Consider the following 27,220-nt stretch of genomic DNA (forward strand, 5'->3'; position numbering starts at 1 on the left):
TGTTGTGCAAATTGTCCTGAGTACGACGATACCCCATATGTGGGGGTAAACCACTGTTTGGGCGCATAGCAGAGCTCGGAAGGGAAGGAGCGCCGTTTGACTTTTCAATGCAAAATTGACTGGAATTAAGATGGGATGCCATGTTGCGTTTGGAGAGCCCCTGATGTGCCTAAACATTAAACCCCCCGCAAGTGACACCATTTTGGAAAGTAGACCCCCTAAGGAACTTATCTAGATGTGTTTTGAGAGCTTTGAACCCCCAAGTGTTTCACTACAGTTTATAACGCAGAGCCGTGAAAATAAAAATTCTTTTTTTTTTTTCACAAAAATGATTTTTTAGCCCCCAGTTTTGTATTTTCACAAGGGTATCAGCATAAATTGGACCCCAAAAGTTGTTGTCCAATTTGTCCTGAGTACGCCGATACCCCATATGTTGGGGTAAACCCCTGTTTGGGCACACGGGAGAGCTCTGAAGGGAAGGAGCACTGTTTTCCTTTTTCAACGCAGAATTGGCTGGAATTCAGATCGGATGCCATGTCCCGTTTGGAGATCCCCTGATGTGCCTAAACAGTGGAAACCCCCCAATTATAACTGAAACCCTAATCCAAACACACCCCTTACCCTAATCCCAACAGTAACCCTAACCACTCCTCTAACCCAGACACACCCAACCCTATTCCCAACCGTAAATGTAATCCAAACCCTAACCCTATCTTTAGCCCCAACCCTAACTGTAGCCCCAACCCTAGCCCCAACCCTAGCCCTAACAATAACCCTAGCCCTATCACTAGCCGTAACACTAGCCCTAACCCTAGCCCCAACCCTAGCCCCAACCCTAGCCCCAACCCTAGCCCCAACCCTAGCCCCAACCCTCGCCCTAACCCTCGCCCTAACCCTTGCCCTAACCCTAACCCTAACCCTAGTCCTAACCCTAGCCCTAACCCTAACCCTAGCCCCAACCCTAGCCCTAACCCTAGCCCCAACCCTAGCCCCAACCCTAGCCCCAACCCTAGCCCTAACCCTAGCCCTAACCCTTGCCCTAACCCTAACCCTAGCCCTAACTCTAATCCTAACTCTAGCCCTAACCCTAACCCTAATGGGAAAATGGAAATAAATACATTTTTTTATTTTTTTATTTTTCCCTAACTAAGGGGGTGATGAAGGGGGGTTTGATTTACTTTTATAGCGGGTTTTTTAGCGGATTTTTATGATTGGCAGCCGTCACACACTGAAAGACGCTTTTCATTGCAAAAAATATTTTTTGCGTTACCACATTTTGAGAGCTATAATTTTTCCATATTTGAGTCCACAGAGTCATGTGAGGTCTTTTTTTTTGCGGGACGAGTTGACGTTTTTATTGGTAACATTTTCGGACACGTGACATTTTTTGATCGCTTTTTATTCCGATTTTTGTGAGGCAGAGTGATCAAAAACCAGCTATTCATGAATTTCTTTTTGGGGAGGCGTTTATACCGTTCCGCGTTTGGTAAAATTGATAAAGCAGTTTTATTCGTCGGGTCAGTACAATTACAGCGATATCTCATTTATACCATTTTTTTTATGTTTTGGTGCTTTTATACGATAAAAACTATTTTATAGAAAAAATAATTATTTTGGTATCGCTTTATTCTCAGGACTATAACTTTTTTATTTTTTTGCTGATGCTGTATGGCGGCTCGTTTTTTGCGGGACAAGATGACGTTTTCAGCGGTACCATGGTTATTTATATCAGTCTTTTTGATCGCGTGTTATTCCACTTTTTGTTCGGCGGTATGATAATAAAGCGTTGTTTTTTGCCTCGTTTTTTTTTTCCTTACGGTGTTTACTGAAGGGGTTAACTAGTGGGGCAGTTTTATAGGTTGGGTCGTTACGGACGCGGCGATACTAAATATGTGTACTTTTATTGTTTTTTTTATTTTATTTAGCTAAAGAAATGTATTTATGGGAATAATATATATATTTTTTTCTTTATTTAGGATATTTTTTTTATTTTTATTTTTTACACACATGTGGGGAATTTTTTTTTTTACTTTTTTACTTTGTCCCAGGGGGGGACATCACAGATCATTGATCTGGCAGTGTGCACAGCACTCTGTCAGATCGACGATCTGCTGTGCAGGGCTGCAGGCTTACCAAGTGTCTGCTCTGAGCAGGCACTCGGTAAGCCACCTCCCTCCCTGCAGGACCTGGATGCCGCGGCCATCTTGGATCCGGGACCTGCGGCGAGGAGGGAGGTAGGAGACCCTCGGAGCAAAGCGATCACATCGCGTTGCTCCGGGGGTCTCAGGGAAGCCCGCAGGGAGTCCCCTCCCTGCGCGATGCTTCCCTATACCGCCGGTACACCGCGATCATGTTTGATCGCGGTGTGCCGGGGGTTAATGTGCCGGGGGCGGTCCGTGACTGCTCCTGGCACATAGTGCCGGATGTCAGCTGCGATATACAGCTGACACCCGGCCGCGATCGGCCGCGCTCCCCCCGTGAGCGCGGCCGATCGCGTATGACGTACTATCCCGTCGGTGGTCATACGGGCCCACCCCACCTCGACGGGATAGTACGTCAGAAAGGGGTTAAAGGAACCCTCATGACGTGGGGAGCATCATGATCATCGTGTCGTCTTTCTATGAGGTTGATACGCCCAGATATGTGGGATGATGGTTTTTCATATACTCAAGAAAGAGGAGTGCATTCAATAGCTCTGACCACCCTATGTGAGACCCTTACTTTGAGGCAAAGGCATAAAACTCAGAGGCCCGAACAAGGAGGTCTTTTGCCGGGGGATTCAGCTATGACAGGCTGTGCAATCTGACCTGAAGGTAAGTGGAGAAGGTCCCCTCCCCCGCCACCACATGGCGTACCACTGAATGATATGAAAGAACTGTAAATGTTTTTTTGAACTTGAATCCCTTTTTATTTGTAATCATCTGTATATTCAAAATCATCTCATTTTATAATATCCTTTTACCCTTTTGTAAACACTGCCTATCTTTTGGAGTAAAATATATAAAATTACTAGCTTCGTTTCTCCTTGCTCTATAACGTACTGTCACGTCCTTAAGTGAATTACGCTACTAATTGGGGTTGGCTCCGGACCCGTTATTAATTAAGGAATCGGAGCTGGTGGCAGCGGATTTGTCCTGTGCATTTGGGAGAACTGGTAGCGATGGACGACGTTGATAATTATTGTTCCCCCCTCAATGGGAGTAGTTATATCGCCCTCGCTGCAGTGCACCCGTTAGCCAGTACAAAGTAAGGCAGCCTTTCTGGCGACTAATTATCCTAGGTGCAGTACCCTGTCTGACCTGGAGGGTAAGGGGGCGCCAGAGAGCTGCAAGTTCCAAACTGGAACTTGGAAGTGGGATTTAGATAAATCTGCTTCAGAAATAACTGGGCAACCAAACAATCCCGGTTCATGACATACATTGCCTTGCGAAAGTATTCAGCTCCCTGGAACTTTTCAATCTTTTCCCACATATCATGCTTCAAACATAAAGATACCAAATGTAAATTTTTTGGTGAAGAATCAACAACAAGTGGAACACAATTGTGAAGTTGAACTAAATTTATTGGTTACTTAAATTTTTTGTGGAAATTCAAACACTGAAAAGTGGGGTGTGCAATATTATTCGGACCCTTTACGTTCAGTGCAGCAAACTCCCTCCAGAAGTTCATTGTGGATCTCTGAGTGATCCAATGTTGTCCTAAATGCCTAATGATGATAAATATAATCCACCTGTGTGTGATCCAGTCTCCGTATAAATGCACCTGCTCTGCATTTACATTTGGTATCTTTATGTTTGAAGCATGATGTGTGGGAAAAGGTTGAAATTAATTGTAAAGTGCTGCAGAATATGTTGGCTCTATATAAATAAAAATTATTGTTAAATAAAATTATTATGAAAAGTTCCAGGGGGCTGAATACTTTCGCAAGGCACTGTAATAGTGTGAGCGGCGGGATGATAAAGATATCCTCCCTTGGATCTGTGACAGTCAGCACTGCTGTACTGATCTTAGTTCTGCTGTACTAATTTCAGCTCTTATATACCGTGCTCAGCTTTGCTGTACTGCTCTCAGCTTTTCTGTACTGCTCTCAGCTCTGCTGTACTGCTCTCAGCTCTGCTGCAATGACCTCAGCCCTGCATTAGTGTTCTCAGTTCTACTATACTATTCTCAGCTCTGCTGTACTGCTCTCAGCTCTGCTGTACTGACCTCAGCCCTGCATTAGTGTTCTCAGTTCTACTATACTATTCTCAGCTCTGCTGTACTGCTCTCAGCTCTGCTGTACTGACCTCAGCCCTGCATTAGTGTTCTCAGTTCTACTATACTATTCTCAGCTCTGCTGTACTGACCTCAGCCCTGCATTAGTGTTCTCAGTTCTACTATACTATTCTCAGCTCTGCTGTACTGCTCTCAGCTCTGCTGTACTGACCTCAGCCCTGCATTAGTGTTCTCAGTTCTACTATATTATCCTCAGCTCTGCTGTACTGCTCTCAGCTCTGCTGTACTGCTCTCAGCTCTGCTGTACTGACCTCAGCCCTGCATTAGTGTTCTCAGTTCTACTATACTATTCTCAGCTCTGCTGTACTGCTCTCAGCTCTGCTGTACTGACCTCAGCCCTGCATTAGTGTTCTCAGTTCTACTATACTATTCTCAGCTCTGCTGTACTGACCTCAGCCCTGCATTAGTGTTCTCAGTTCTACTATACTATTCTCAGCTCTGCTGTACTGCTCTCAGCTCTGCTGTACTGACCTCAGCCCTGCATTAGTGTTCTCAGTTCTACTATACTATTCTCAGCTTTGCTGTACTGCTCTCAGCTCTGCTGTACTACTCTCAGCTCTGCTGTACTGCTCTCAGCTTTGCTGTACTGATCTCAGCTATGCTGCACTGTGCTTAACTCTGCTGCACAGTACGGTTCTTAACTCTGCTGCACAGTACGGTTCTTAACTCTGCTGTACTGTGCTCACCTCTGCTGCGTCCACCACAGATATATGGCACATCATGAGGATAATTTGTGATTTGACTCAGTCTATTCTAATGTGCTCTCACAGCTCCTGTACACCAATCTTGCTGATTTTATCTTCCGCCATCCACATCAGTATAGCTGTTTGTGTTTTTACATCACTGCTGGATTTCAGCAGAGTGCTGCACAATAGACCAGGAATAACAAGGGGAAGCAAAACCAGCAAAAGCAGAGCGGAATTGTGTTTGTAACTTGTCTTCTGACAGATTAATGAGGCAAAAGTGCAAATTCAGCTCTGTTGATGTGTATAGCAAATGATTATCTTCTGACATATGTATCAGCAGACGGTAATTTGCAGTTTTATATCAGTGATCAATGAGCAGCAGGCATCAAACAAAACTAAACCCTGCTTGTGTCAGATCTGCTGTGCGATGATGTGCAGGCAGAGCAGAGTTAAGGACGCATGATTGAGGCTGGAAATAAGTATACCTGCCTGCGTGTTTTTACAGAATTGTATTACCCTTTTAGCTGCTGTGGATGGCAGAAGATATGTCAAGCAGCGTGCTGTACAGAACCACACACCTAGAGGGCAGTCTGTCAGTGCTGGGGGCAGGGCACGCACAGTTCCTACAAGAAGAACTGGAACCATAGTAGGACAGATCCAACATCTTACGGAGGGTGAATCCAGCCTGGATAGGCACCAATGATCACCAGAGGGTGAATATAGACCGGAGGGGCACCAATGATCACCAGAGGGTGAATATAGACCGGAGGGGCACCAATGACCAACAGAGGGTGAATACAGACCGGAGGGGCACCAATGACCACCAGAGGGTGAATACAGACCGGAGGGGCACCAATGACCACCAGATTGTGAATATAGACCGGAGGGGCACCAATGACCACCAGATTGTGAATATAGACCGGAGGGGCACCAATGACCACCAGAGGGTGAATACAGACCGGAGGGGCACCAATGACCACCAGATTGTGAATATAGACCGGAGGGGCACCAATGACCACCAGAGGGTGAATACAGACCGGAGGGGCACCAATGACCACAAGAGGGTGAATACAGACCGGAGGGGCACCAATGACTACAGGAGGCTGAATACAGACCGGAGGGGCACCAATGACCACCAGAGGGTGAATACACACCGGAGGGGCACCAATGACCACCAGATTGTGAATATAGACCGGAGGGGCACCAATGCCTACAGGAGGGTGAATACAGACCGGAGGGGCACCAATGACCACCAGAGGGTGAATACACACTGGAGGGGCACCAATGACCACCAGATTGTGAATATAGACCGGAGGGGCACCAATGACTACAGGAAGGTGAATACAGACCGGAGGGGCACCAATGACTACAAGAGGGTGAATACACACTGGAGGGGCACCAATAACCACCAGATTGTGAATATAGACCGGAGGGGCACCAATGCCTACAGGAGGGTGAATACAGACCGGAGGGGCACCAATGACCAACAGAGGGTGAATACAGACCGGAGGGGCACCAGTGACTACAGGAGGGTGAATACAGACCGGAGGGGCACCAGTGACCATCAGATTGTGAATATAGACCGGAGGGGCACCAATGATCACTAGAGGGTGAATACAGACCGGAGGGGCACCAATGACTACAGGAGGGTGAATACAGACCGGAGGGGCACCAATGACCACTAGAGGGTGAATACAGACCAGAGGGGCACCAGTGACTACAGGAGGGTGAATACAGACCGGAGGGGCACCAGTGACCATCAGATTGTGAATATAGACCGGAGGGGCACCAATGATCACTAGAGGGTGAATACAGACCGGAGGGGCACCAATGACTACAGGAGGGTGAATACAGACCGGAGGGGCACCAATGACCACTAGAGGGTGAATACAGACCGGAGGGGCACCAATGACTACAGGGGGGTGAATACAGACCGGAGGGGCACCAATGACCACGAGAGGGTGAATACAGACCGGAGGGGCACCAATGACTACAGGAGGCTGAATACAGACCGGAGGGGCACCAATGACCACCAGAGGGTGAATACACACCGGAGGGGCACCAATGACCACCAGATTGTGAATATAGACCGGAGGGGCACCAATGCCTACAGGAGGGTGAATACAGACCGGAGGGGCACCAATGACCACCAGAGGGTGAATACACACTGGAGGGGCACCAATGACTACAGGAGGGTGAATACAGCCCGGAGGGGCACCAATGACCACCAGATTGTGAATATAGACCGGAGGGGCACCAATGATCACCAGAGGGGGAATATAGACCGGAGGGGCACCATTGACCAACAGAGGGCGAATATAGACCGGAGGGGCACCAATGACCATCAGATTGTCACAATCAGATGGTCACAACACTTGGAGTAAATATTAAATGCAGCTTATGTTATATGATTTTGCGCCGTTACATATATTTTTCATCATGATTTGTGGTGCTATCATTCGATGATATGTTCCATGTGCTATATATGGAGGTAATAGAATAATCTATATATCTTTATTGATGTGCGCCGTTGCACAATTGTACCTGTAAATTTCCTATATTCAGTCGCGGTACACCCATCCCGTTTCTATAGCTATTTTGCACTGTGGTCTTATCCACTATTTATACCTTTGTATTTTAAAATTGTGTCTAATAAAATATACCCTTTTATATCTTGGGCCTGTTTATCATCCTTTGTTTGTGTTGTGTTAGTTTTGTAATTGATGATTGGCCATATATATGTCCCATTTTACAGTGACAATATTTGCTTAACATGCTTTGATATCTATTATTATGATGTCACTGTTATTTTTGTTGGTTTTTGCTAATGCAGATTGTGAATATAGACCGGAGGGGCACCAATGATCACTAGAGGGTGAATACAGACCGGAGGGGCACCAATGACCACGAGAGGGTGAATACAGACCGGAGGGGCACCAATGCCTACAGGAGGGTGAATACAGACCGGAGGGGCACCAATGACTACAGGAGGGTGAATACAGACCGGAGGGGCACCAATGACCACCAGAGGGTGAATACAGACTGGAGGGGCACCAATGACTACAGGAGGGTGAATACAGCCCGGAGGGGCACCAATGACCACCAGATTGTGAATATAGACCGGAGGGGCATCAATGATCACCAGAGGGCGAATATAGACCGGAGGGGCACCAATGACCAACAGAGGGCGAATATAGACCGGAGGGGCACCAATGCCTACAGGAGGGTGAATACAGACCGGAGGGGCACCAATGACCAACAGAGGGTGAATACAGACCGGAGGGGCACCAGTGACTACAGGGGGGTGAATACAGACCGGAGGGGCACCAGTAACCATCAGATTGTGAATATAGACCGGAGGGGCACCAATGATCACTAGAGGGTGAATACAGACCGGAGGGGCACCAATGACTACAGGAGGGTGAATACAGACCGGAGGGGCACCAATGACCACTAGAGGGTGAATACAGACCGGAGGGGCACCAATGACTACAGGGGGGTGAATACAGACTGGAGGGGCACCAATGACCACGAGAGGGTGAATACACACCGGAGGGGCACCAATGACCACCAGAGGGTGAATACACACCGGAGGGGCACCAATGACCACCAGATTGTGAATATAGACCGGAGGGGCACCAATGATCACCAGAGGGGGAATATAGACCGGAGGGGCACCAATGACCAACAGAGGGCGAATATAGACCGGAGGGGCACCAATGACCATCAGATTGTGAATATAGACCGGAGGGGCACCAATGATCACTAGAGGGTGAATACACACCGGAGGGGCACCAATGACCAACAGAGGGTGACTACAGACCTCCGGGGCACCAATGACCACCAGATTGTGAATATAGACCGGAGGGGCACCAATGACTACAGGAGGGTGAATACAGACCGGAGGGGCACCAATGACCACTAGAGGGTGAATACAGACCGGAGGGGCACCAATGACTTCAGGAGGGTGAATACAGACCGGAGAGGCACCAATGACCACGAGAGGGTGAATACAGACCGGAGGGGCACCAATGACTACAGGAGGCTGAATACAGACCGGAGGGGCACCAATGACCACCAGAGGGTGAATACACACCGGAGGGGCACCAATGACCACCAGATTGTGAATATAGACCGGAGGGGCACCAATGCCTACAGGAGGGTGAATACAGACCGGAGGGGCACCAATGACCACCAGAGGGTGAATACAGACTGGAGGGGCACCAATGACCACCAGATTGTGAATATAGACCGGAGGGCACCAATGATCACCAGAGGGTGAATATAGACCGGAGGGGCACCAATGACCACCAGAGGGTGAATACAGACCGGAGGGGCACCAATGATCACCAGAGGGTGAATATAGACCGGAGGGCACCAATGATCACCAGAGGGTGAATATAGACCGGAGGGGCACCAATGACCACCAGAGGGTGAATACAGACCGGAGGGGCACCAATGATCACCAGAGGGTGAATACAGACGAGAGGGGCACCAATGACCACCAGAGGGTGAATACAGACCGGAGGGGCACCAATGACCACCAGAGGGTGAATACAGATTGGAGGGGCACCAATGACCACCAGATTGTGAATACAGACCGGAGGGGCACCAGTGACTACTGGAGGGTGAATACAGACCGGAGGGGCACCAATGACTACAGAGGGGGTGAATACAGCCCGGAGGGGCACCAGTGACTACAGGAGGGTGAATACGGACCGGAGGGGCACCAATGACCACTAGAGGGTGAATACAGACCGGAGGGGCACCGATGACCACTAGAGGGTGAATACAGACCAGAGGGGCACCAATGACCACCAGAGGGTGAATACAGACCGGAGGGGCACCAATGACCACCAGAGGGTGAATACAGATTGGAGGGGCACCAATGACCACCAGATTGTGAATACAGACCGGAGGGGCACCAGTGACTACTGGAGGGTGAATATAGACCAGAGGGGCACCAATGACCACTAGAGGGTGAATACAGACCGGAGGGGCACCAATGACTACAGGAGGGTGAATACAGACCGGAGGGGCACCAATGACCACTAGAGGGTGAATACAGACCGGAGGGGCACCGATGACCACTAGAGGGTGAATACAGACCAGAGGGGCACCAATGACTACAGAGGGGGTGAATACAGCCCGGAGGGGCACCAGTGACTACAGGAGGGTGAATACGGACCGGAGGGGCACCAATGACTACAGGAGGGTGAATACAGACCGGAGGGGCACCAATGACTACAGAGGGGGTGAATACAGACCGGAGGGGCACCAAGGACTACGGGGGGGTGTACAGCAGCCTAGGTCAATCACAATGAACACAGAAAGAATGGAGTGCATAACCCAGCGCACACGGCAACAGTGGTGGCGCTGGGTTATGCACTACATTCTGTGTTTTTTGTGATTGATAGGGTATGTGCACACGATGCAGATTTAGTGCAGAATTGGTGCAGATCTGCAGCAGATTTTTCTGCTGCAGAAACGCTGTAGAACTGCACTGTGATTTACAGTACAATGTAAATCAATGTGAAAAAAAAAAAGCTGTGCACATGGTGTAGAAAAATCTGCGCAGAAACGCTGCAGAGTTCAAAGAAGTGCATGTCACTTCTTTTGTGCAGTTTTGCAGCGTTTCTGCACCCCTCCATTGTAGAAATAAAATCTGCACAAAAAACGTATAAAAAAATGCATAAAAAACGCAGCTGCGGATTCTGCCAGGAGATGCAGATTTTGTGCAGAAAATTCTGCACCTCTTTTCTTACGTGTGCACATAGCCTTAGGCTGCTGTACACACATACCGCAGCACTGCCCCGGCTCTGATTGTGCACCTGTGTCTGGGCCGGTCTCACCCTTCATCTGTGGTGCTGGGGGAGCAGTGTGGAGGTTGGACCTGAAATGTCTATGTCCGGACCAGGTCGGCCTTTATCTGCACTTGTCCTTTCTGGCGCCATGGGAGTGAGTCAGGAACACTTCAGGTACAGTTTGCATTTAATGTGGTCACGCTTTAATACATTTAGGAGGCCGTAATGGCACAGCGAATATAAAACACGTAGAGTAGGACTGCCCCATTATGAGAATGCCTTGGCGTAGCGGGTGGCTCACAGAATGGATCAATTCTTTGCTAAATGTCTCTTTCTGAAATACAGTTAGAAATCAAAATGTGCACTTCATGTACTGTGTTCTTACATAGTTACATAGTTATTAAGGTTGAAGGAAGACTTTAAGTCCATCTAGTTCAGCCCATAGCCTAAGATGTTCTGACCATGAGCAGCGCGGCTTCTCCCCTTTTTTACTTTCAGTAACACATGAGTGAGGCGAAGTTCACATTAGCGTATCCTCTGCATTGCAAACGCATGCCAAACCCCATGCAGACGCAGGCTTACCACGCAGACGCAGGCTTACCGTGCAGATGCAGGCTTACCGTGCCGACGCAGGCTTACCGTGCAGACGCACACTCACCATGCAGACGCAGGCTTACTGTGCAGACGCAGGCTTACTGTGCGGACGCAGGCTTACTGTGCGGACGCAGGCTTACCGTGCAGACGCAGGCTCACCGTGCAGACGCAGGCTCACCGTGCAGACGCAGGCTTACTGTGCAGACGCACGCTTACCGTGCAGACGCAGGCTCACCGTGCAGACGCAGGTTCACCATGCAGACGCAGGCTTACCGTGCAGACGTACGCTCACCGTGCAGACGCAGGCTTACCGTGCAGACGCAGGCTCACCGTGCAGACGCAGGCTTACCGTGCAGACGCAGGCTTACCGTGCAGACGCAGGTTCACCATGCAGACGCAGGCTTACCGTGCAGACGTACGCTCACCGTGCAGACGCAGGCTCACCGTGCAGACGCAGGCTCACCGTGCAGACGCAGGCTCACCATGCAGACGCAGGGTTACCGTGCAGACGCAGGCTCACCGTGCAGACGCAGGCTCACCGTGCAGACGCAGGCTCACCGTGCAGACGCAGGCTCACCGTGCAGACGCAGGTTCACCGTGCAGACGCAGGCTTACCGTGCAGACGTACGCTCACCGTGCAGACGCAGGCTCACCGTGCAGACGCAGGCTCATCGTGCAGACGCAGGGTTACCGTGCAGACGCAGGCTTACCGTGCAGACGCAGGCTCACCGTGCAGACGCAGGCTCACCGTGCAGACGCAGGCTCACCGTGCAGACGCAGGCTCACCATGCAGACGCAGGTTCACCGTGCAGACGCAGGCTTACCGTGCAGACGCAGGCTCACCATGCAGACGCAGGCTTACGCGGTGTTTTTACTCCGCATCATCTTGCGCATGACACAAACAAATGCTGCGGGTGCATGCGGTTAAATGCATTTGTGATGTTTTGCGCATGGTGGAGGTGGTGACATCAGTGCACATGTGCAGTGTGAAGTGCGCATGTGTAGCGCACGCAGGCATACGCATGTCCTAGCGGAACAGACAGTAATGCGTTGCTTTGATGCCCTCATCCGCCTGCGCATAATTGACGCCGCAAAAAATGCAACATTTTGCGTTCACCGCACACCGCTAACGACGCGGGCGTAAACGCATGTCCCTGCGCACACAATGTCATCTATGTGCACACAAGACGCAGGCGGAGTTGTCCTCAGGGCCACACAGCGCACACATATGCCAACGTGAACGCGACCCTCAGGAAACTATGTCCAAGTCCTGGGGAAATAAGCAGCAATGGCCCCTGAGAGAGGGAAAAACACAGCAGCAAGATACAGGATGGTGACGTCATAGAGAAAAGTATGAGGTAAAATACCACCGAAAACAAAGCACAGCGATGACGTCACAGTATGTCACTTCCGCCATCTTACCTCTCACATAAGCTTCCGTCCGATCGAGGCATTTAGGTGTACCAAGATGGCGGACCCTGGGTCACGTGACGGGGGAGGAGTCACGTGTATAAACGCTATTTCGCTGATTTCTAGGTTGTAGTCACGTGGGGCATGGAGCTGCCGCGCGATTGGCTGGAGCAGTGTGGTGCCGGAAGTAGAGACGAGACTGCGAACACGTGCGTGTCTGAGTGCTGGTGAGGAGCCCGGAGAGGACGGGCGAGGAGAGGACGGGCGAGGATAAACCGGAGAGAGGAGAGGACGGGTGAGAGGAGAGGACGGGCGAGAGAGGAGAAGCCGGAGAGAGGAGAGGACGGGCGAGGAGAGGAGGAGAGGAGGAGAGGACGGGCGAGGGGAGGAGAAACCGGAGAGAGAAGAGGACGGGTGAGAGGAGAGGACGGGTGAGAGGAGAGGACGGGCGAGAAAACGGGTGAGAGGAGAGGACGGGCGAGAAAACGGGTGAGAGGAGAGGACGGGCGAGGGGAGGAGAAACAGGAGAGAGGACGGGCGAGAGGAGGAGAAACTGGAGAGAGGAGAGGACGGGTGAGAGGAGGAGAAACGAGAGACAGGAGGGGTGGGGGAGGACGTGTGAGAGAAGGAGGACGGACGAGGGGAAGAGAAACTGGAGACAGGAGAGGACGGGCGAGAAAACGGGTGAGAGGAGAGGACGGGTGAGGGGAGGAGAAACCGGAGAGAGGAGGAGAAACCGGAGAGAGGAGAGGACGGGCGAGAGGAGGAGAGGACGGACGAGGAGAGGACGGGCGAGAGGAGGAGAGGACGGACGAGGGGAGGACGTGCGAGAGGAGGAGAGGACGGACGAGGGGAGGACGTGCGAGAGGAGGAGAGGACGGACGAGGGGAGGACGTGCGAGAGGAGGAGAGGACGGACGAGGGGAGGACGTGCGAGAGGAGGAGAGGACGGACGAGGGGAGGACGTGCGAGAGGAGGAGAGGACGGACGAGGGGAGGACGTGCGAGAGGAGGAGAGGACGGACGAGGGGAGGACGTGCGAGAGGAGGAGAGGACGGACGAGGGGAGGACGTGCGAGAGGAGGAGAGGACGGACGAGGGGAGGACGTGCGAGAGGAGGAGAGGACGGACGAGGGGAGGACGTGCGAGAGGAGGAGAGGACGGACGAGGGGAGGACGTGCGAGAGGAGGAGAGGACGGACGAGGGGAGGACGTGCGAGAGGAGGAGAGGACGGACGAGGGGAGGACGTGCGAGAGGAGGAGAGGACGGACGAGGGGAGGACGTGCGAGAGGAGGAGAGGACGGACGAGGGGAGGCCGTGCGAGAGGAGGAGAGGACGGACGAGGGGAGGCCGTGCGAGAGGAGGAGAGGACGGACGAGGGGAGGCCGTGCGAGAGGAGGAGAGGACGGACGAGGGGAGGCCGTGCGAGAGGAGGAGAGGACGGACGAGGGGAGGCCGTGCGAGAGGAGGAGAGGACGGACGAGGGGAGGACGTGCGAGAGGAGGAGAGGACGGACGAGGGGAGGCCGTAGGAGAGGACGGACGAGGGGAGGACGTGCGAGAGGAGGAGAGGACGGACGAGGGGAGGACGTGCGAGAGGAGGAGAGGACGGACGAGGGGAGGACGTGCGAGAGGAGGAGAGGACGGACGAGGGGAGGACGTGCGAGAGGAGGAGAGGACGGACGAGGGGAGGACGTGCGAGAGGAGGAGAGGACGGACGAGGGGAGGACGTGCGAGAGGAGGAGAGGACGGACGAGGGGAGGACGTGCGAGAGGAGGAGAGGACGGACGAGGGGAGGACGTGCGAGAGGAGGAGAGGACGGACGAGGGGAGGACGTGCGAGAGGAGGAGAGGACGGACGAGGGGAGGACGTGCGAGAGGAGGAGAGGACGGACGAGGGGAGGACGTGCGAGAGGAGGAGAGGACGGACGAGGGGAGGCCGTGCGAGAGGAGGAGAGGACGGACGAGGGGAGGCCGTGCGAGAGGAGGAGAGGACGGACGAGGGGAGGCCGTGCGAGAGGAGGAGAGGACGGACGAGGGGAGGCCGTGCGAGAGGAGGAGAGGACGGACGAGGGGAGGCCGTGCGAGAGGAGGAGAGGACGGACGAGGGGAGGACGTGCGAGAGGAGGAGAGGACGGACGAGGGGAGGCCGTAGGAGAGGACGGACGAGGGGAGGACGTGCGAGAGGAGGAGAGGACGGACGAGGGGAGGACGTGCGAGAGGAGGAGAGGACGGACGAGGGGAGGACGTGCGAGAGGAGGAGAGGACGGACGAGGGGAGGACGTGCGAGAGGAGGAGAGGACGGACGAGGGGAGGACGTGCGAGAGGAGGAGAGGACGGACGAGGGGAGGACGTGCGAGAGGAGGAGAGGACGGACGAGGGGAGGACGTGCGAGAGGAGGACGTGCGAGAGGAGGAGAGGACGGACGAGAGGAGGAGAGGACGGACGAGAGGAGGAGAGGACGGACGAGAGGAGGAGAGGACGGACGAGGGGAGGAGAGGACGGACGAGGGGAGGAGAGGACGGACGAGGGGAGGAGAGGACGGACGAGGGGAGGAGAGGACGGACGAGGGGAGGAGAGGACGGACGAGGGGAGGAGAGCACAGTTGCGGCGGGGGCGAGTACTACGTTACTTCCCTGTGTAGTATATACAGCTCTGACACAAATTAGGAGACCACCGCACAATGTTCAGTTTGTCTGATGTTTCTCTTTATATTTTTCTCTATCCCCATGATGGCACCACGGAGAGAGGGGTCCGCCCCCAGGGACAGGAAACCTACAGGTGAAAAAGGGCGTACCTCTCTCCCACATCAGTTGGTTTCCTGTCCCTGACGGGGAACCTACAGCACGTACCTGAAGGATTCTTCGTGGAGTTCCAGGGGCTGATGCAGTCGACTTTCTAACAGGGGGCGCCCTGTTACGGCTGGATCAAGCGGTTTTTTCCTCTCTTTTTTCTCCCTTTCCTGAAGCACCACCACAGGGGTCGGCGGGCCTCATGGGTGAGTGGAGGAAGGCAGTGAAAGGATCCAGTCTGCCTTCCATGAAAAAAAAAAAAAAAAAGAGAGGGGGGGTAAGGAGCAGGTGACGGCGGTCACCGGAGGACTCTTAATGATAATATGGAGGTAGCGGCGGCTATCTTTCCATAAAAGGCCAAGTAAGACGGGCCAGAGGACACCGGCGTAATTACCGGTAAATCGGTGTGGGCGTCGGTAATGGAGCGCTGGTGCGCTCACCGGCGCCATCATCGCGAAAACGCAGCGCTACTGCGCGCGCGCCGGCGTCCCAGTACATTCATTCCCTCATGTGAAGCTGGCAGAGAACCGGAAGTTGGGCGGGCGCATGCGCAAACAGTCACTTCCGGTTTCGCCGGCACTAATGCATAAAAGCAACGCCAGCACAGGGAAAATGGTGGCAAATTCAAACTCCAAGTGCACCTTACAGTGCGGAGGCCACCATGAGCGAAAGCGAGCAGCAGGTTATGCAGGAAGCCGTCCAGCAATCTCCTGAGCAGGCACAAGTGCAGCGGCGTCTGCACCCACAGCAGCAGCGCAAAGGAAACTCGTCCTCTGTACAGCGCAGCAGCAGCGGACGATCAGAGTCTCAACGCAGTCGGGGGTCTGCAAAAACCACACGGCCGGCGACGATTCCAGCGGATACAGTCACCAGGCCTGAGACGGTATCTCTGATCCACAGGGGGTGAGTGATCTACGTGAAAGTGCTGACTTTAATGTAGGGCTCTTTCTGTTCTAGGGGAGGAAAAGTACAGCCAAAACTAAGCACAGAGAATGTGCCATATGTTCAGACGAGCTGCCTTCCTCCTGGGAGAAGAGACTATGCAGCGTCTGTATAAAAAAGACGATTCAGGAGGAAACCCCATCATTTGCATCCGAATTAAAGTCACTAATAAAAAGCCAGGGCGCAGTTGCTTCCCTATCGAGGAAACAGACGCTTTAGTGAAAGCGGTCAGAGCAACAATGGGTCTAGTGGAGGAGCGACCTAAAAAAACAGCGCAGGACATAATGTTCAGCGGTCTGGAACAAAAAAGAAAAAGAGCATTTCCAGTAAATGAGAAAATTCACTCTCTAATTAAAAGAGAGTGGAAAAAACCAGACAAAAAAGCTCTCCCCACCCCCAAAAGAAAATACCCGTTTGATGACCCAGCCTGCTCATCCTGGAGTAAGGCACCAAAATTAGATGTGGCCATAGCAAAGGCCTCAAAAAAGTTTGCCCTACCTTTTGAGGACATGGGTACCTTAAAAGATCCGATGGACAAAAAAGCCGAGGTTTTTCTAAAAAACTCTTGGGAAGCGGCAGGAGGCGGACTTAAACCAGCGGTCGCGGCCACCTGCACAGCTCGCGCGCTAATGGTGTGGCTTGAGCACTTGGATTCCCAATTAAAAGGAAAAGTCTCGAGAGACACGATTCAAAAATCAGTGTCCGTAATGAAAGGTGCAGCAGCCTTTTTGGCGGATGCATCTGTAGACTCAGCCAGACTAGCAGCCAGGGCTGCCGCCTTTTCGAACGCCGCAAGACGTGCCCTGTGGCTAAAATGTTGGCCAGGGGACCTTCAGACAAAGACAAAACTATGTTCAATACCCTGTGAGGGGGAATTCTTGTTCGGCACAACGCTAGATGACATCCTCGAGAAAGCCGAGGACAAGAAAAAGTCTTTCCCTGGTTTCCCCAACCAATCATACAGACGTTCCTTTCGGAATAAAAAATTTATGCGGAGAAAACCTCCGAAAGGGAACAAAGAAACATGGGAGGAAAAAAGAAATAAAACCAGAGGGTTCCTATTCAACAAACCCACTCCCGACAACAAGAAAACTCAATGAAGGTGTCCCCCAGGTTGGCGGGAGACTAACAGAGTTCCTCCCAGCCTGGGAAAAAATTTCAAGCAGCCCCTGGATACTAGGCATAGTACGAGAAGGGCTCAAGCTAAAGTTCCGCATTCCCCCCAACAACCTCTTCATGGTGACACCACAGAGACAGTCTCAAGAACAGTCGGCTCTTCAGGAAGAGATTCTAGGCCTAGTCCAGAAGGAAGTCCTACAGGAAGTCCCTCACCAGGAAAGAGGCATGGGCTTCTACTCTCCCCTCTTCCTCCGAAAGAAGCCAGATGGATCATACAGGACAATAATAAATCTCAAAAAGTTAAACAGTTTTCTCGAGATCCCACACTTCAAAATGGAGACAATAAAATCTTGCGTAAAAATACTCTTTCCCAGGTGTTTCATGACTGTTCTAGACCTACGAGATGCATACTATCATGTACCGATCCACAAGGATCATCAAAAGTACCTCCGGCTGGCAGTGAATATCCAGGGGGAGGTGAAACATTATCAGTTTCGGGCCCTCCCTTTTGGGTTAGCTATCGCACCCCGGGTATTCACGAAACTAATGTCGGAAGTGATGGCTCATATACGAGAGCAGAATATCCTGATAGTCCCATACCTGGACGACCTCCTTGTGGCAGGGACATCATTCCATCACTGCAAACAGCAGTTGGATTTGGTTATGACTTCTCTGTCAAGCCTAGGTTGGCTGTTGAACCTTACCAAATCCAAAGTAGTCCCATCACAGGTACAGGAGTACTTGGGGATAGTCCTCGACTCGACCACACAAACGTGTTATCTTCCTCAGGGGAAGATTCAAAAGATGACACAGGCAGCGGTACAGTTGTCATCATCCCCAGTCACCACACTCAGGAAAGCCATGTCCCTGCTGGGCTCCATGACATCCTGTATCCCGGCAGTGCAGTGGGCACAATGCCATTCCCGAGACTTACAATGGGAGACTTTAAGTTCAAGCCTGTGTCTGGGAGGAAATTTAGACGGGCGGTTAAGCATATCACCAACTACGATACACTCCCTACAGTGGTGGGCAGATCCGATAAATCTTACCAAGGGGGTCCCCTGGTCACTACCAACAGAGAAAATCCTAACGACCGATGCAAGCCCCTGGGGGTGGGGTGCTCATATAGACGGTCAGGTGACACAAGGGAACTGGAACAAAAATCAGGAGCTAACCTCATCAAATATGAAAGAACTGCTAGCGGTAAAACTCGCCCTAATACACTTCCAAAACATCATCCGCTCCCACCACGTAAAAGTCTTTTCGGACAATCAGGTAGTGGTAGCATACCTAAACCACCAAGGGGGCACCAGGTCACAAACACTGATGGAAGAAACCCGGTCTATCTTCTACATTGCAGAACACAATCTGAAGTCCCTAACAGCCCTTTACATAAAGGGTTCAGAAAACCAGACCGCAGACTTCCTCAGCAGAACACGCTTGAGACAGGGGGAGTGGGAGCTGAAACAGTCGGTATTCAACCAAATAGTGAAACGTTGGGGAGAGCCAGAAATAGACCTATTTGCGGACTTTCAGAATCGGAAAGTGAGGAAGTTCTGCTCAATCGACCCCCGGGGAGGGCCAGTAGCTCTGGACGCTCTCACAGTCCCCTGGAACTATCGCCTCTCCTACGCGTTCCCTCCAATATCCCTCATTCCCCTAGTCTTGAGGAAAATTCGGGAGGAGGGAGCAACAGTGATAATCATAGCTCCATTCTGGCCTCGCAGGATATGGTTTTCTTGGCTGAGAAAGATGTCCTTAGACAGTCCGTGGGTTCTACCAGACACGCAAAATCTGTTATTCCAGGGCCCAGTGTGTCACCCCAATGTGAAAAGCCTACATATGACAGCCTGGCTTTTGAAAGGAAGCTATTAAGCAGCAAAGGGTTTTCATCCAACCTGGTGTCCACATTACTACAGAGTAGGAAACCCGTAACCACCAAAATATACGGCAAAGTGTGGAAAAAATTCATGTCTGTATCAGGGGTTGACCCAGGGGGGGAAATCCCAATAGATAAGATTCTCGAATTCCTGCAAAAGGGTTTGGAAAAAGGGCTAGCTACGAGTACTCTAAAAGTTCAGGTAGCAGCCTTGGGAGCACTATATAATTATGATCTAGCCAGAAACCGATGGATCGTGAGATTCATCAAAGCCTCGGGTAGATTAAAACCGGTTCCTTTGCATAATGCCCCTCCATGGGATCTAAACCTTGTTCTAAATGCACTAACCAAATCTCCTTTTGAGCCCTTGGCAGACGCACCCCTAAAGATTCTATCTTTAAAAACAACACTCTTAGTGGCCCTAACCTCAGCCCGTCGCGTTAGTGACATACAAGCATTGTCCGCGGGCCCTCCCTTCACTCAAATTCTTGAGGACAGAGTCATTCTAAAAACGGACCCGGCTTACCTCCCAAAAGTCGCGTCTCAATTTCACAGGACACAAGAGGTCTCCCTGCCCTCATTCTGTCCCAACCCCAAGAATGAGGGAGAAAAAACACTACATACCCTTGATGTTAGGAGGTGCCTACTCCAATACTTGTCAGCCACTAGAGAGTGCAGGAAGGATAGGGCTCTGTTTGTCTGCTTCCAGGGTCCACGGAAGGGACAGAAAGCGTCAAAAGCTACGCTAGCGAGGTGGATAAGAGATGCCATCGCCCTATCCTACTCTTCCAGCGGGACGGCCATCCCGGAGAATATAAAAGCGCACTCGACCAGAGCAGTGGCATCATCCTGGGCGGAAAGAGCGGGCGCTTCAATACAACAGATATGTAGAGCGGCCACTTGGTCTTCCCAGTCTACATTTTTCAGACACTACCGCTTAGACTTGACCTCCTCTGATCTCACCTTTGGTCGAAGGGTTCTAGAGGCAGTGGTCCCTCCCTAAAAAATTACAATCTATGTAAATCTCTCCGTGGTGCCATCATGGGGATAGAGAAAATCGTAGTTACTTACCGATAACGGTGTTTCTCTGATCCCATGATGGCACCCGTATATTCCCTCCCTTTTCACACACAGGTGTGCACACTATAATGTATAGTTAGTTACCTTTAGTCACGGTGCCTCTGTTAAGTAAAAAATTGTTAAGTTTAATTTGTGTAAATATCAAATTGCAGCTGAAGTTCTGTATAAGGCTCTGTTAACCAACTGATGTGGGAGAGAGGTACGCCCTTTTTCACCTGTAGGTTTCCTGTCCCTGGGGGCGGACCCCTCTCTCCGTGGTGCCATCATGGGATCAGAGAAACACCGTTATCGGTAAGTAACTACAATTTTCAGTAAAATGTAAATTGTTCTTTTATTCTATAAACTACTGACAACGTCTCCGCAGTTCAACGCAATATATTTTGTATTTATTTTCTGAAAATGAGAAATGGTCAGAGTAACAAAAAAAGCATTGCTTGCAGACCTCAAATAATGCAAAGAAAACAAGTTCATAATCATTTAGAAACAACAATACTAATGTTTTACCTCAGGAAGAGTTCAGAAATCAATATTGTGTGGAATAACCATGATTGTTGAAGGGAAGGTGCCATCAAAAAAAATTTTTTTCCAGCGATTGAAAAAATGTAAAGAATTAATGTTTACATTTTCTTAAAAATTATCATTTGTTTTTAATTTAGTAAAATTTGAAAAATAATTTTAAAAGGTTTGGCATTTCCACTTTTAAACACTAGGGGGAGCAGCTGCTGAAATTTGACAAAAACCTAGTGCACAACTAGCTCACATTACGGCACTGCAGTAATTATGGGCGGAGTCTGCTGACGGGTGTGATGTCTCCTCTCCTCCCCTTCTGGTGTTTGCTAGGGGATGAGAGGATTCAGGAACAGTGTGCAGACATTTTGTTGGTGACTGCAAAATTATACTGACAAGTGACAGCAGCACAGAGTATTTCAGGAGAGCAGTGTGCTGGTCTATGGGGGGGCACCATGTTCAGTGCGCGGAGCAGCCAGGGATTGTACATAGAGCGCTGTCTTTTATACACATGGATGGACCGTCTGCTCCACAGAAATCCAGGAAACATTTCTGCGGATTGATGGCCGGTTCTGATCCAGACTTTGCATGCAAAGACCCCGTTCCCCTCCTCAGCTCCTGTCTTCTCCATCCTGTCCTGGCGATGTGTGAAAGCGAGGTGACAGGCGCAGTCCGGGGTGACGCTGGGAAGGAAATGTAGCCATAGAGTAACGATAAACATGAGACCCCTCTCTTCAGCTGCCTTACCAGACCACCCCTGACTGCACCTAACTGGAGGTCATGCTGCCCCCTCTATTACCCCAGACCCGCGTGCAGGTGCTCAGCCAGAACCACCCTAGAATGGGTCCGCTTTCTGAAGATAATACTGCCATAGAGTTCTCACATAATACTGCCATAGTATTCTCACATTATACCGCCATATAGATCACTCATAATACCGCCATATAGAGCACACAATACCGCCGTATAGAGCACACATAATACTGTTCTATAGTTCTCACATAATACCATCATATAGATCGCAAATAACGACGCCTGTTATGACCCCAATGGCAGAGGGTCTCAGAAGTGATAACCAAGTCTGCAAACACAAAAACCAGCTCATAGGGCAGTGGTAACTAGGCTGACCGTATACCTGATCCTAGCACCACAAATAGCAGCAGCCGGGGAACGTACCTACGTTGGTTCTAGACGTCTCGCGCCAGCCGGAGAACTAACTAACCCTAAAAGGGAAAAGATAGACCTTTCTTGCCTCCAGAGAAAAGACCCCAAAAGTTGGATACAAGCCCCCAACAAATAATAACGGTGAGGTAAGAAGAAAAGACAAACGTAAGGATGAACTAGGTTTTTAGCAAAGAGAGGCCCACTGACTAATAGCAGAATATAGGAAGATGACTTATACGGTCAGCAAAAACCCTATCAAAATTTCCACGCTGGATATTCAAGAACCCCCGAACCGTCTAACGGCCCAGGGGGAGAACACCAGCCCCCTAGAGCTTCCAGCAAAATCAGGAATCACATTTAGTACAAGCTGGACAAAAAATAAGAGCAAGCAAATAACCAAAAAATAAGGAAGCAGGACTTAGCTTATTTTGCAAGAACCAGGACCAGCAGACAGGAGCAAACAGAAAGGAACTGATTACAACGATGCCAGGCACCAGACTGAAAATCCAGGAAGCTTAAATAGCAACACCCCTGGACTAACGAGCCAGGTGGGAACCAAGCAGAGGAAAGAAACTCAAAGTGTCATGTCGCTAGTGACCACAAGAGGGAGCCAAAAAATCCAATTCACAACAGTACCCCCCCCTTAAGGAGGGGTCACCGAACCCTCACCAAGACCACCAGGACGATCAGGATGAGCAGCGTGAAAGGCACGAACCAAATCGGCCGCATGAACATCAGAGGCGACCACCCAGGAATTATCCTCCTGACCATAGCCCTTCCACTTGACCAGATACTGAAGCCTCCGTCTGGAGAGACGAGAATCCAAGATCTTCACCACCACGTACTCCAACTCGCCCTCAACCAACACCGGAGTAGGAGGCTCAACAGAAGGAACCACAGGCACAACATAGCGCCGCAACAAAGACCTATGGAACACGTTGGGAATGGCAAACGACACCGGAAGATCCAAGCGAAAGGACACTGGATTAAGGATTTCCAAAATCTTATAAGGACCGATGAAGCGAGGCTTGAATTTAGGAGAGGAGACCTTCATAGGAACAAACCGAGAAGACAGCCACACCAAATCCCCAACACGAAGTCGGGGACCCACACCGCGGCGGCGGTTGGCAAAACGCTGAGCCTTCTCCTGTGACAACTTCAAGTTGTCCACCACATGATTCCAGATCCGCTGCAACCTATCCACCACAGAATCTACCCCAGGACAGTCAGAGGGCTCAACATGTCCCGAGGAAAAACGAGGGTGAAAACCAGAGTTGCAGAAAAATGGCGAAACCAAAGTAGCGGAACTAGCTTGATTATTAAGGGCAAACTCAGCCAATGGCAAGAAGGTCACCCAATCATCCTGATCTGCAGAAACAAAACACCTCAAATAAGCCTCCAGTGTCTGATTTGTTCGCTCCGTTTGGCCATTAGTCTGAGGATGAAAGGCAGACGAAAACGACAAATCAATGCCCATCTTAGCACAAAAGGATCGCCAGAACCTGGAAACAAACTGGGATCCTCTGTCAGACACGATATTCTCAGGAATGCCGTGCAAACGAACCACATTCTGAAAGAACAAAGGAACCAGATCGGAAGAGGAAGGCAACTTAGGCAAGGGCACCAAATGGACCATCTTGGAAAAGCGATCACATACCACCCAGATGACAGACATGCCCTGAGACACCGGGAGATCTGAAATGAAATCCATGGAAATGTGTGTCCAAGGCCTCTTCGGGACAGGCAAGGGCAAGAGCAACCCGCTGGCACGAGAACAGCAAGGCTTAGCTCGAGCACAAGTCCCACAGGACTGCACAAATGACCGCACATCCCGTGACAAGGAAGGCCACCAAAAGGACCTAGCCACCAAATCTCTGGTGCCAAAAATCCCCGGATGCCCTGCCAACACCGAGGAATGAACCTCGGAAATGACTCTGCTGGTCCATTTATCAGGAACAAACAGTCTGTCAGGTGGACAAGAGTCAGGTCTACCAGCCTGAAATCTCTGCAACACACGTCGCAAATCCGGAGAAATGGCTGACAAGATTACTCCCTCTTTAAGAATACCAGCTGGCTCTGAGACTACAGGAGAGTCAGGCACAAAGCTCCTTGAAAGAGCATCAGCCTTCACATTCTTTGAACCTGGTAAATACGAGACCACAAAGTCAAAACGGGAGAAAAACAATGACCAACGGGCCTGTCTAGGATTCAGGCGTTTAGCAGACTCGAGATACATCAGATTTTTGTGATCAGTCAAGACCACCACACGATGCTTAGCACCCTTGAGCCAATGACGCCACTCCTCAAATGCCCACTTCATGGCCAACAACTCCCGATTACCAACATCATAATTCCGCTCAGCAGGCGAAAACTTCCTAGAAAAAAAAGCACATGGTCCCATTACCGAGCAACCAGGGCCTCTCTGCGACAAAACGGCCCCTGCACCGATCTCAGAAGCGTCTACTTCAACCTGAAAGGGAAGTGAGACATCAGGCTGACACAAAACGGGCGCCGAAGTAAACCGGCGCTTCAGCTCCTGGAAGGCCTCCACGGCTGCAGGAGCCCAGTTAGCAACATCAGAACCTTTCTTGGTCATATCCGTCAAAGGTTTAACAACGCTAGAAAAGTTAGCGATAAAACGACGGTAGAAGTTAGCAAAACCCAAGAACTTCTGAAGACTCTTAACCGACGAGGGCTGAGTCCAATCAAGAATAGCTCGGACCTTGACTGGGTCCATCTCCACAGCAGAAGGGGAAAAAATAAACCCCAAAAAGGGAACCTTCTGTACTCCAAAGAGACACTTTGAGCCCTTAACAAACAAAGTATTCTCACGCAAAACCTGAAACACCATCCTGACCTGCTCTACATGCGAGTCCTAATCATCAGAAAAAACCAGAATATCATCCAGATAAACAATCATAAATTTATCCAGATACTTCCGGAAGATATCATGCATAAACGACTGAAACACTGAAGGAGCATTAGAAAGCCCAAAAGGCATCACCAAGTACTCAAAATGACCTTCGGGCGTATTAAATGCAGTTTTCCATTCATCTCCTTGCTTAATGCGCACAAGGTTGTACGCACCACGAAGATCTATCTTGGTGAACCACTTGGCACCCTTAATCCGGGCAAACAAGTCCGACAACAGTGGCAAAGGATACTGAAATTTAACAGTGATTTTATTCAGAAGCCGATAGTCTATACAAGGTCTCAAAGATCCGTCCTTCTTGGCCACAAAAAAGAATCCCGCACCAAGAGGGGAAGAGGATGGATGGATATGCCCCTTCTCCAGAGATTCCTTGATATACGAACGCATTGCGGTATGCTCAGGTACAGACAGATTAAATAATCTTCCCTTAGGAAATTTAGTACCTGGAATCAAATCTATAGCGCAGTCACAGTCCCTATGAGGAGGAAGAGCACTGGACCTGGACTCGCTGAATACATCCTGATAATCAGACAAATACTCAGGAACTTCTGAAGGAGTAGAAGAAGCAATAGACACCGGCGGGGAATCAGCATGAATTCCCTGACAGCCCCAACTTGACACAGACATTGCCTTCCAATCCAAGACTGGATTATGGGTCTGTAACCATGGCAGACCCAAAACGACCAAATCATGCATTTTATGCAAAACAAGAAAACGAATCACCTCTCGATGTTCAGGAGACATGCACATGGTCACCTGTGTCCAAAACTGCGGCTTATTTTCCGCCAATGGCGTAGCATCAATACCTCTCAGAGGAATAGGATTAACCAAAGGCTCCAGAACAAAACCACAGCGCTTGGCAAATGACAGATCCATAAGACTCAGGGCAGCACCTGAATCCACAAACGCCATAACAGGGTAGGAAGACAATGAGCAAATTAAAGTCACAGACAAAATAAATTTAGGTTGCAAATTACCAATGGCGACAGGACTAACAACCCTTGTTAGGCGTTTAGAGCATGCTGATATAACATGTGTAGAATCACCACAGTAAAAACACAACCCATTCTGACGCCTATGATTTTTCCGTTCATTTCTAGTCTGAATTCTACCACATTGCATTAAATCAGGTGTTTGTTCAGACAACACCACCAGAGGATTAGCGGCTTTGCGCTCCCGCAAACGCCAGTCAATTTGAATAGCCAGCGCCATGGAATCATTCAGACTTGTAGGAATGGGGAAACCCACCATCACATTCTTAATGGCTTCAGAAAGGCCATTTCTGAAATTTGCGGCCAGAGCACACTCATTCCACTGAGTAAGCACGGACCATTTCCGAAATTTTTGGCAATACACTTCAGCTTCATCCTGGCCCTGAGAGATAGCCAGCAAGGCTTTTTCTGCCTGAATTTCAAGATTGGGTTCCTCGTAAAGCAACCCGAGCGCCAGAAAAAACGCATCAATATTTGCCAATGCCGGATCTCCTGGCGCTAACGAGAAGGCCCAATCCTGAGGGTCGCCACGCAAAAAAGAGATAACAATTTTAACTTGCTGAGCTGAGTCTCCAGACGAACGAGGTCTCAGAGATAGAAACAATTTACAATTATTCCTGAAATTCCTAAACTTAAATCGATCTCCAGAGAACAGTTCAGGAATAGGTATTTTAGGTTCAGACATAGGACTACTGGTAACAAAATCTTGAATGGAAAAAAGCAAAATATCCAGCTTGCTCTTAATAAAATGTAAATCTTTAATCCAAATGGTTAAAATAGCAGTACAAGCTCCATGGACCCACCATAAACCCCTGAGGGTAAGCGACGCGTTTCGACTGACAAGCAGTCTTTATCCAAGCTAATTAACCCCATGCAAACACCGTTACTTAAGGACCCGACAGCCAATGAGATTATCATATGCCGATCACATGATATGATCCAAGCACATGGTATAATCAATGAACAGGTCCCAAACATATGTGAATGAAATGTTAAAAACACAAAAACAAAAATAGAGATAAAACAATACGAAATAAATATATACAAAT

At 50.2% G+C, this 27,220-nt stretch overlaps 2 protein-coding genes across 11 annotated transcripts in view; one reads left to right on the forward strand and one right to left on the reverse strand.

Moving 5' to 3' along the window:
* The window catches only part of LOC143801748 (uncharacterized), a 51,621-nt gene extending 38,573 nt beyond the window's left edge, over window positions 1-13,048 (reverse strand). The window contains exon 1 of one of the 2 annotated variants that reach the window (XM_077281276.1): window positions 12,782-13,048. In XM_077281276.1, coding sequence (XP_077137391.1) covers window positions 12,782-12,813 — 32 coding nt within the window. In that variant the 5' untranslated portion in view covers window positions 12,814-13,048. The remainder of the gene's footprint in view (window positions 1-12,781) is intronic. The other variant, XM_077281273.1, reaches the window with a different exon arrangement.
* The window catches only part of TAF1C (TATA-box binding protein associated factor, RNA polymerase I subunit C), a 275,709-nt gene continuing 261,351 nt past the window's right edge, over window positions 12,863-27,220 (forward strand). For 2 of the 9 annotated variants that reach the window (XM_077281272.1, XM_077281271.1), the window contains exon 1: window positions 12,929-13,064. Coding sequence is in view for 1 of the 9 variants with exons in the window: in XM_077281270.1 (XP_077137385.1) it covers window positions 12,914-12,978 (65 nt within the window). In the remaining 8 variants the exon portion in view is untranslated. Of the gene's footprint in view, window positions 13,127-13,204; window positions 13,259-13,436; window positions 13,454-27,220 lie in introns of those variants that run through there. The other 7 variants (XM_077281265.1, XM_077281269.1, XM_077281264.1 and 4 more) reach the window with 7 other exon arrangements.

This window comes from Ranitomeya variabilis, chromosome 1 (genome assembly GCF_051348905.1).
Source record: "Ranitomeya variabilis isolate aRanVar5 chromosome 1, aRanVar5.hap1, whole genome shotgun sequence".
NCBI lineage: Eukaryota > Metazoa > Chordata > Amphibia > Anura > Dendrobatidae > Ranitomeya > Ranitomeya variabilis.